This window comes from Rosa chinensis, chromosome 1 (assembly GCF_002994745.2).
Source record: "Rosa chinensis cultivar Old Blush chromosome 1, RchiOBHm-V2, whole genome shotgun sequence".
NCBI lineage: Eukaryota > Viridiplantae > Streptophyta > Magnoliopsida > Rosales > Rosaceae > Rosa > Rosa chinensis.
In genome coordinates, this window is record NC_037088.1 from 42,235,352 (window position 1) to 42,246,751 (window position 11,400).

The 11,400-nt window shown below is 38.9% G+C and overlaps 2 protein-coding genes across 3 annotated transcripts; one reads left to right on the plus strand and one right to left on the minus strand.

The window, feature by feature from the left end:
- Nucleotides 1-1,454: 1,454 nt before the first annotated feature.
- On the minus strand, nucleotides 1,455-7,891 carry LOC112176590 (disease resistance protein RPV1). Of its 2 annotated transcripts, none has more exons than XM_024314596.2 (6): nucleotides 7,088-7,891; nucleotides 5,757-6,674; nucleotides 5,143-5,520; nucleotides 3,557-5,032; nucleotides 2,668-3,453; nucleotides 1,455-1,591 (listed from the first exon to the last, which is right to left on the minus strand). In XM_024314596.2, exons 2-5 carry the CDS (start codon nucleotides 6,561-6,563, stop codon nucleotides 2,668-2,670), a joined length of 3,447 nt encoding a protein of 1,148 aa, XP_024170364.1. In that variant the 5' UTR covers nucleotides 6,564-6,674; nucleotides 7,088-7,891; the 3' UTR covers nucleotides 1,455-1,591. The 2 variants fall into 2 exon arrangements, with proteins under 2 accessions (XP_024170364.1, XP_024170372.1); XM_024314604.2 differs by having other exon boundaries at nucleotides 1,514-1,594.
- A 1,403-nt stretch (nucleotides 7,892-9,294) lies between these two features.
- On the plus strand, nucleotides 9,295-10,900 carry LOC121049417. The gene is made up of 2 exons (XM_040506741.1): nucleotides 9,295-10,735; nucleotides 10,875-10,900. Exons 1-2 carry the CDS (start codon nucleotides 9,310-9,312, stop codon nucleotides 10,898-10,900), a joined length of 1,452 nt encoding a protein of 483 aa, XP_040362675.1. The 5' UTR covers nucleotides 9,295-9,309.
- The last annotated feature ends 500 nt before the right edge of the window (nucleotides 10,901-11,400 follow it).

Consider the following 11,400-nt stretch of genomic DNA (forward strand, 5'->3'; position numbering starts at 1 on the left):
GCTACGCTTTATTGGCAAGAAAGTAAGAAACATGCATGAATCTATAGTTTGTGATACTTGTTAGCCCTAAACGCAAACAACATAAAGATGCACAAGTAAAAAATTTATTTTCCAAAAAAGTGTGATAAAAATTGTATATCGAACCGAGATTGACTAAACATCGAGAACTAAAAAATGTTTCACTAAACCAAATAAGTAAGAGTATTTATTACAAACCAAATAGATCATTCTTAACTTTTTACACTTCAAGTTACATAACCGACGCAGCCTATTTGGTTTTGAATTTTAGTATACAGTAATCAGAAACATGAACTATCTAAAGAATAAGTATTAAGATCATGAACCACTTGAAGAATTCTTTTTCTGGTCAATAAAAACTAGAACATGTAAACAACCATCTAGCAGATGCAAGATACAATCCACCATAAATTAAGTAAACGCGTTAACTACTAACGTGCAATTAAAAAACAGCAGTGCCATAAACACCAAAGCAAGGAAGGATAACATAATGAGGGAATGAATTCTTCTTAGTCTTTGCCCTAATGTCATTCTTCTTCTTCTTCTTGGTGCAAGTGCTTCTCTTTCTCTACGAGCTGACATAAGTCTAATATGCAAAGTAATTGCTGATGCAGTTCGTGTTATGACTGTAAATGGCACTAAACTCATTATTTATAGAGCATGGTTTCGTTTAATTATCATAGGAATCCTTTTCTGGAAAAGATTAGTAGTTTTTGTTACAACCAAATTAGGATTTGCTGGAGTATAAACCTTTCTAGTCCTGGATTTGATTAACCCTAAACACAACATACAATATCTTTTGCTGGTATATATGAAGGTTGTTAAATGATTAATTACAAATAACAACCGAACTGTGGAGCGAAGGTTGTTAAATGATTAATTACAAATAACAACCGAACTGTGGAGCGATTATCAATTTTATACCTTGGCCATTGACACTGATAGATATGAAAATATTAATGGAGTGTAATTTAAAGTATGAAATTGAAAATCACGCCATATCTCATTTAAGCTTCACCCTCTTTTGCAAGAAGTATACGCAAAGTGAGAATAAAACATATCTGACAGAGCTTAAAGGGTTTAGGAGGTGTTGTCCCTGTACTCTTACAGATAATCAACAATATGATACTTCCTATTCATTGAAGAGCGCTCCAACATGGAAGACTTGCTTACATCTACCATACCAATCAGAATGAGAATTTAAATTTCCTGAACCTTCTGCGGGTACCTGTTTCAGTCTTTGCATTTCATACCTGTGCGTGATGCCTAAAGCAATACGACTCCTCACTTCCTCAGCTTTGGGGAAAGTGTTCACTAACAAATATCCCATCTGATATAATTGAAGACATGTAAGAACGTCACAAATGATGTATATCTCTTGTTCATAGAAACAATGGTACAACAAAGCTCGACAAATTGATTACCTGAAGCAAAATTGACGTTGATTCCTACATAAGAGGATGAATCTAAACTTCCAACCACCAACTTGTTGACCCCAACATAGTGTTCCATCTGATATATGCTTCTGTCCTCTTTGTTCACACAGATACTAAATTGCTCTGAGCGTCAACATCTTTTGGATTTCCAAAAAAAAAAGTGTTATGTTGATCAAGAAACAGAATGCAACAATTGAAAAATTTTGAGTTATATTTGGTTGAATTAATATGCTATTAGTTCCTCATACATACAGATATGTCATATTATGCTTCTTTGAAGTAATCAGTAAGTGGAAGTTTGGCAAAGGATGCTGGCTTAATATATGACCACCCGAGAATGTTCAGATATAACTTAGTGTTTTGATTGACTGCATGAGGTGCCTCATATATACTAAAGGAGATCTAGATTTGCCATTATTCTGTTGAAACTTGGTCTTTGCCTCAGTTTTATTATTTACTTTTCATACAGTGACCTATAGTCTCGATATGTACTATCTGATGTTATATGGAAAGAAAAAATAGCGAGCTAGAAATGCAGTCGGGCAACTTTCATATAAGCAAGACGGATGCATGAATTAAGAAATATGTCTTAACATTTCAGTGAGGTTATTGGTTTTGTCAGTTGTTGCTTCTGGTTAACTTGTCATATTCAGGAGCATGGTATATAATGTTTGGTTCGTCTATGCAATTAGTATTTAATAACACTATAACAAATGCAGGAAACAAAAGAGTTGGCAATAGAAGATGCAAGGAAGGGAATACAAGTATGTCATGAAACTGATATGAAGTCAATCCTTGCGGCTTGACATGAAAGGAACACAAATGAATCACCCATATTAGATAATCTAGTTAACATACCAGAACAAAAGACCTAATGAGTTACTATAAAAAAAACTTGAAAAGAATACCAAATTCAACCGATCGAGCTAAGAAATTTATCAGGTATAGAGAGACGGAGAGACCTAGAGCACGTACCAAAGTTACTGGACCTAAAAAAATTAATTACCAGCAGAACACACTGCAGCATTTCATCAAATATGACGCATTTCATACAGAGGTATTCTAAAAAAATGAGAAACAAATGCAATCAACAAACCATGTTGGCCAAAAATGTTCCAAAAAAAGAGAAAAGCAAAAAAAAAAAAAAAAAAGAGGCCAAGACACAGAATAATCAAATGGAGTATATATGAAAAGTTGTAATGATGATGGATACCTAGAGAGACAATGTGAGGAGTCCCCCTTCCCCTGAGACATCCGCGTCCTCTGACTCTAATCCTGTGTCTCCAGCAACACCCTCTCCCTCTCTTTCTTTTTCTTTTTGTCGCTTTCTCAACGATATTGTACACCCACTCAACGAGAAGCAGCAGCATATGGGCCCTCCTGAGCACTCCTCCCCCTCTTCCTGCACCTCCACCCCCATCTTCTCTTTCCCTCTCTCTAGTGTTTCTCTCTTTCTCTTACTCCTTATCTCTGTTTCTCTATTTTCCAAATTACAAATAAGATCCACCGAGGGTGGATTTATGTGGAATAACCGAACCCCGCAACTTGTGATCCAAGTGCAATCTTCTAATGTCATTGAATCATTTGGGATGACTCCATAGGTGCTTGCCACTATCCTAAATCTGGCCTCGGTGTATTTGCGTTCATTATGCCTCTCTCCTAAACTTCGTAAATTTGTATATCCCAGCAACATATGATCTGATTCAAGAGGCATGCCAGTTCCATCTAGAATATCGAACAAAGAAAAATAGAAATTGTCCTGACCATCATTTGCTTCTAAGGTACAACAACATACAGCAGATTGAGTTTTTGTATTTGCAGCACCCCGCAAGTTACCGATGGCGCATATAGCGAACCCTAGAAACTTGTTTGCGAGCCAGTTGGGTGGTAATTGCACAGTTACGGAAGACCCTCTACTCTGATGGTTGAACCATTCTGGAATATCACTTCCAGGAAGAGATACATGGTAAGGAGGTCCAATATAACGATCATAAATAACCTATACATTAAAAACAGGAAGTTAAACTAAATCAGTAAATTAGGGTGTTTGTGTTGTATACTTGTATGTGTATGTGCTAATGTTTCTGAAAGAGGGCATAAACCTGAATATCAGTAGCAGTTTCCACAATATCTATAAATAGATTGGTATTGGTCACCAACTTGAAGCAATTAACAAATCGGAAGCGAATGTCCTCAGCGTACGGAGGCTGTGGTGTTGAAACTGTCTCCAAAGATGCGCAATCTTGGGCATCGATTTCTTGTATACTCGATGAAAGCTCTGGTATTGATTTCAGTCTCTTGCAACCTCTCAGATAGAGCCGTCTTAAATGACCCAGGCGAATCATTGCTGCAGGTAAACTTTCCAACTTGTTGTTTCCGGATAAGTTTAATTCATACAATGATAAATGAGCAATGCCATCTGATAATAAATGAGCAATGCCATATGATAATTCCAAGAGATTGCAGTCACTTAAATCCAGACTCTCCAGAAAAGAGTTCCTCTGATTTTGGTGGTTCCATGTTGGCAACGAGGAAAAGGGCGCCGTCATCTCTTTACATCCATTACATGATAATGATAATGAATCCCCTAAACGCAAGATAGAGAATGTAAGTTGTTTTATACCACTTCTCCCCACTTCAAATTGCCACAAGGGTTTCAAATTCCCTATGTACTCAGGCCAGTTTGAAAGGTTAGAGCACTCAGTCAGATTGAGCTGAGAAAGCCTTGCCAAATTGAAGATATTGTCCGGAAGACAGACAAGGCTTGAGCACCCAGTCAGATTGAGATGAGAAAGCCTTGCCAAATTGCAGATATTGTCCGGAAGACAGACAAGGCTTGAGCACCCAGTCAGATTGAGATGAGAAAGGCATGCCAAATTGCAGATATTGTCCGGAAGACAGACAAGGCTTGAGCACCCAGTCAGATTGAGATGAGAATGCCTTGCCAAATTGCAGATATTGTCCGGAAGACAGACAAGGCTTGAGCACCCAGTCAGATTGAGGCTTGCCAAATTGCAGATATGGTCCGGAAGACAGACAAGGCTTGTGCAGTTTGTCAAACTCAACTCCCAAAGCCCCGTAAGATTATTAATAGATGAGGGTAGTTCTTTAATTGTTGTCCCGTCTAATTCAAGCTTCCATAGCTTCTTCATTACTTCTGAAATCTCTGGAAACTCCGTAAGTTTCGAGCACCCAGATAGAACAAGATATTTCAGAGATTTCATGTGAATGCTGCTCGGAAGACTCCTGAGTTCTCTGCAACCAGCGAGGCTCAAAGTCTGCAACCCGGAAAGATCATTAATTGACAAGGGCATTTCTGTAATTGCAGTCTCATCTAAGTAAAGTGCTTCTAGCTTTTTCATAATTCCGGATATATTTGGAAACTTTTTGAGATTTGAGCAGCCTCGTAGGTCCAACTCAACAAGGCTTTTAAGAGCTGAAATGGATGGGTGAACCTCCAATAAGCTGGTACATCCTTTAAGCTTCAATTTCTTAAGATTTGTTGCCCCAGTGAAATCGGGGGTTTTGATTAGATACTTTGAGTATCTTAAATCGATGTGTACCAAGTGTTGCAAAGGCTGTGAAAACAACAAATGAAAAACATACGTTAAAGAAAGGAAAGAGAGATATGAGAACTAAATTATATTAATGAAGATTTGAAACATTTATGATGCATGGTTGTACATACCCCGGTTCCTTCCCAAAGTTGTTCAATACGACTATAGCACATGTCAACATAAATAAGATTCTTTGGTAGAAAATTAATTGGGAAAGACTTTAGTGGGCATCCATGCCACACAAGAATTCTCAACTCTTGAGAAAGAAACTTTAAGTTCTCACTCACTTTCTGTACACAAGGTTCATAATCTGCAGGTCGCGTCAATTCCCTATAAGCAAATTCATTCCTTGCACTTCCATAATCATATTCATATTCATCTTCATATTTATAATAATATTCATAAAGCTGGAGTAGCCTTAGTCTCCTCATGCTAACAAAAACTTCATCATTTACGTATACCTCTTTGAACTTTGACAAGTCTAGAATTATGCCTTCAACTTTCGTAGCCTGCACAACCAATCGTGAAAATTTAATAATTGTCCAGAAGCTAGCTTATTTAACAATATAATACACACACACACATGTATAAAGTTATGAACTCATTGCAAAAATATGATTTTGGTTGAAAAGTTGAAGCTTTTCTACTAAATATTATGCATAGATCTAAGATATGAAAAGGGAGATCATGATTATAGCTCTTATAAAAGATACGAAAAAGGGAGATCATGATCGTACATTCTTACCGTATTTTGAGCTAACACTTGGTGAACATCTTCATAACTCCATAATCTACTACGCATTCCCGGATCTTCAGTAGATTGTCGGTGGACAATGTCCCTACCCACTTCCTGTATCAAATCATGCATCTCTAGGCTATCATAATTAGCAAAATTGACACTTACAAGAGATCTTTCTACCAAAACTGTTAGTCCATTCTGGGGGTGATAGCCACAACTTTTATGAAATTTTGTTACAAAATCTTTGTTCTTTCCCTTAAAGAAACATGCAATATCTAGAAATATGTTTTTCTGATATTCATCCAATCCATCATAGCTTGCCCAAAGCACACGTCTAATTTTATCATCAAGAGACGTGACTGGGATTTCCTTTATCTTCTCCAACTCAAATTTCCACTCCAGTTCACTCCTGTTATCAAGCAAACATCCCAAGACTTTGAGTGCCAAAGGAAGACCATAGGCGTATTTTAGTGCACACCTTGACATAGCATCGTAATTCTCTGAGCGTTTGTTTGTTCTGAAAGCATACTTGCTAAAGAGTTCGAGAGCTTCTTCATCAGTCAACAACTCGGGCTCGTATATCTTACATCCACCTAGTAACTTCTTATCTCTAGTTGTTATAATGATTCTGCTCCCGTGACCAAATGAAGGTTTCTCTCCAATCAAGGTTTCAATTTGGTCCAGATTGTCCACATCATCAAGAACAAGAAGAATTCTTTTCTTACTTAGTCTTTCCCTCATCATATTCAGCCCTCCATCCAAAGTTCGTCGATCGTTTACCTTTAGAATTCTGGACAGAAGTTCTTCAAACATTTGTCCATGTGAGAATCCATTCCAATCAAGCCATCGGTTTTACTTGGTGAGATGTGGATCAATTTCTTTAAAATGTCTTCTACAATGCTGCCGATAAGCTGGGTATCATCCCTGTGAAATAAAAAAATCAATATGCAGGTGGGATACATTAAGTTGAAGCAGGGATCAAGGTATGCATCCATTAAAAATCAAGTAAATAGTTAAAGAAAAACCAATTAAACTAATTACTGGACAAAGAGTGATTTAATGAGAAAAAGTCCCTGCGACATTAGTTGAGCTCACGCCGACCTCTTCAATTCTTCAATACTTGAAGATTGACATAGTAGTAGGAACCTTTAATGCAATAAATCAGTTAAATCCCCTTAATTTCATTCTATGACGAAAGATCAGGCTAGAGATTATGTTACCTGACTTACCTCAGTAATATCACAAGATCAATAAATTATCAACATCTTTAAGAATTAATCTTCAACAGTATGAGCAAGAAACAGATGGACTAATTAAGTAAGAGTGAAAAATATTACCGATAATCTTTGGATTTGGAATCCCAGCCAGATAAACTGGTGGCTCTGGTTAAAGTGGACTTCCAGCTCTCCAACTCTTTTTTGTCGATTTTGGAATTGCTTTCATGTTTTGCAAAAGCTTCTGCAAAACTTTCCTCAAGGTTGCGAATATGGGAGGGATCTACTTCATAGAAAATGGGCACCACAATCTGCCTCTGCCTATCCATACACTCCAAGATCTGGGCCAGTTCTTTTAAGCACCATTTAGAAGATGCGTAGTCTTTAGAGAAAACTACAATCGAAAGCCTCGAGTCTTGAATGGCTTTGAATAGCTCCGAAAGGTCGTCGCCTTTTCTAAGCTCTTCCGAATCTATGAAGGGGTCGAGTGCTCTCTGTTTCAGAGCTTCGTAAAGATGGCAGACGAAACACCTACGTGTGTCTTCGCCTCTGAAATTGATGAAAACGTCGTATTTGAATCTGCCTCCAGACGATGAAGAAGCACCGGCCATTGATTAACAGACACAAGAGAGATTGAACCAACAAAACCCTGCTCAGGGAAATCTCAAAATTTTGGTGGTTTCTCAGTTGAGTGGGAATTGGGTTCCAAATTCCTACACCTGTGTAGAAAGATAGATACCCCCTTTCTTTCTCTTTTACTCTCTGCTTTTGCTTTTGGTGGGTTTGCCCCTTTCGGCCTTTCCTTTTCTTTTCCTCTCACTTTCCGGTCCAAGTAATTATGCATTTGCAGCTGGAAAAGCACTAACTATTTATTTTCTAGGAATGTTATCAAACTCTTATTAACGTATAAGCAGTAGAAATTCTCCTCCAGACGATGAGGTCAGAAATGAAATACTCGATTTTGTGATTGCTGGCTAGAAAGAAAATGGGGATGTGAAGTCGCTGAAGACCTGAAGTCAAGGCATGGACCCCACGGAGATCCAATGGTTACTTGATCCTTGTCGTCGGTGGGATGAGGATGGGAACTTAATTGGACAAAACAAAAAAGAATGGGGACTTATGATTATTCGGCCCGGCCCAAATTTCAGATGAGCCACATGATTGCAGTCACTACAGATGTAGTAGGAACCTTTCATGTATAGGAATTTCTTGCAGTCGATGGGGGATATGAAGTTGCTGAGAAAGAACTCAAAACACGGTTTCCACGGGACATTAGAAAAATGAAGTTGCAGGACCCTTTGCCATATTTTACTAGGAAAAGACAGCTTTGTGATTTAAATGGACTATGACACTTGCTAGGAAAGCATAGGGAAATTTCAACCAAATTATGACTCTTAATTTGCCCACTTGTAATCATGACATGGATAAAATTGAATGGACTACTCTTACTTTATCGGTTTGTTTATTATTAGAACCAGACGCGAAAATTAGGGACTTTGAGTCGTATGCTGGTGGTTATAGGTGAGATTAAGAGTCATGGCAAATCGGCAATTATAAAGAAACAAATTTTTTTTTTTTTTGAATGCAAGGGGTGTCAGCCAATTGATAAAGTAAGCAACATTATAAGTATGTGGGTGTATAATAAACTGTTTAGATGAGAAAGTTAAACTGTTTAGATGAGATGATTAAAAGAAAGGTTAATGAAGGTTTTAGTTGTTAATTCGCTAACTTAGATGATACAATGTGATGGCAGAAAGTCAGAAACTGATTGATGCATCGCTCAAGTAGCAAAGGAAATTGAAGGATATGTCAGTTTATGATGTAGAACAGATAGCGGTCCAATTTCAAGAACAATTGGATCGTGCTAAGGGTGGAAACCGAAAAGGGACTAGTAGACGTGAAATGGGCCTCCGGAGTCCGATCGGGACGCACTTTAGCTTTCCGGAAAGGGAATCGCGCCAGAAAGCAAACTCGTTGCTATGCCACGACGTGTGACCTTTTTCGGGCTTTCGGGATCGTTTAGGGCCTCAAAATGGCATTTTTCTATTTTACCCGTTTTTGGTTTTCTTAGTTATTTTTGGATTGTTTTCGTTTTTATCCATGGGCCTTAGGGCTTCGTTGTTAGTCGCCCTAGGGTACTTTTCTCTTATTTATGCAGCCGCAAGCGGCTGCAGAAGGCATCTTATCATCTTTTATCAATAAAATTGAGATTATTCTCTTTTATCTCTGGTGGACTCCAGAATCCTTTGCTTAGGTTTATTGCTGGTAAACCTAGTTATCAATCCGACTGCGTCAGGTGGTATCAGAGCAGGTCTTTCCTGTCTCTCCTATTTACCTTGGTAGCAATGGGTGAAGTTACAAAATCGGATATCGAAGCTCTCACGGCAGCGTTTACCGCTGCCATCAACACCATGAACAATCGGATGGATCAGCAGATTGGAGAAATTCGTGGGTTGTTAGGAGAGAGAAACAACAACAACAACAACAATGATCGGAATATAGGCAGGGAGGGAGGCCAGCGAATTAGGGCTCCACGTAGAGAGGTTGTTGTTCATACTTCAGAATCTGAGTCTGAAGAAGAGATGGTGCAATATGAACCACAAGGACAAGCTGACCAAGATTACAAAGTCAAGGCCGAAATTCCTTTCTTTTCGGGCAACTTGGGTGTAGAAGATTATCTAGATTGGCAGCTTCAAGTGGATAGGTTCTTTGAGATCATGGAAGTTCCTGAACACAAGCAGGTTAAGCATGTTGCATGGAGATTGAAGAGTACTGCTGCAGTTTGGTGGGATAAATTGCAGAACACCCGCAAGAAACAAAGGAAGCAGGGTGTTAAAACATGGCGAAGAATGAAGCAGCTGATGATGGAGAGGTTCTTACCGGACGATTATGAACAGATTTTGTACAGATTGTATATCGAATGTGTCCAGGGAACTAGGACAGTGGCTGAATACACCGCTGAGTTCTTGCGTTACTCGGAGCGTAATGAATTAGGAGAAACTGAAGGTCAGAAGGTGGCTCGCTTTGTCAGTGGGCTGAAGCCTTCCATTCAAGAGAAAATCGGGTTGCAAACTGTTCATACTATGGCAGAAGCTTCAAACCTAGCATTGAAGGCAGAGTTGTTAGAGAAGCCTTCACGAGCTTCTTCTTTCCAAAGATATAACTACCAAAGGAGCACAGATCTAGTAAATTCTTCAACTGACAAGGGTAAAACCACACTGCAGAAAACAGAAGGTGCTTTTAGGGCTTCCAATCCTCCTTTTAAAGGTGTTGGTAGTTCTAGTGGTGCTCAAAATAGAGCCCCGAATCAGAGATTTAATAACCCTTATGCTAGACCTACGGGAGATGTCTGTTATCGATGCAACAAGCCTGGACATAGGTCTAATGTGTGTCCAGAGAGGAGACAAACTGCTCTTATAGGTGAATATGATGAAGATGAAGAAGAAGGAGGAAGAGGTGACGATTATGATGGGGCTGAGTTCGCGGAGGAAGAGTCTCCTGAAAAGGTTAATATTGTGTTGCAGCGGGTCTTATTATGTCCCAAAGAAGATGGACAACGACGCAATATTTTTAGATCATTTTGTTCCGTCAATAACAAGGTGTGCAATTTGATTGTGGATAATGGGAGCTGCGAAAACTTTGTAGCCAAGAAACTGGTGGAATACTTGCAGTTACCTACGCAGCCTCATGAAGCACCTTATTCCCTTGGTTGGGTCAAGAAAGGTCCACAAGTTCGAGTTATTGATTCTTGCAAAGTACCGGTCTCCATTGGTAAGCATTATAAAGATGAAGTTATGTGTGATATTATTGATATGGATGCTTGTCATATTTTATTTGGACGACCTTGGCAATATGATGTGGATGTGATTTACAAAGGTAGAGATAACGTGATGATGTTTATGTGGGATAGTCATAAAATTGCTATGGCTCCCGTGAGTCAATTTGAAAAATCTGGTGGGAAGAAAGGGGAGAGTTTCCTGACCTTATCTAGTAGTGAGTTCGAGATGGAGGAGGCTTTTAGAGAAACTGAAGTTTTCTGCCCAGTAGTGATAAAGGGATTGCTGGCTACAGAAAAGGAAGATGTGTTGATCCCTAAAGAAGTGCAGAAGTTGTTGGGAGATTTTGAAGAGTTGATTTCAGATGAGTTGCCCAACGAACTACCACCTATGAGAGACATCCAACATCAGATCGATTTGGTTCCTGGAGCTAGCTTGCCAAATCTGCCACATTACCGAATGAGTCCCAAGGAGAATGAGATTTTGAGGGAGCAGATCGAAGACTTGTTGAAAAAGGGGTTCATCCGAGAGAGTATGAGTCCTTGTGCAGTTCCCGTCCTCCTTGTTCCTAAGAAAGGCAATCAATGGCGGATGTGTGTTGATAGCAGGGCCATTAATAAGATAACTGTGAAGTACAGGTTTCCTATTCCTCGTTTGGAA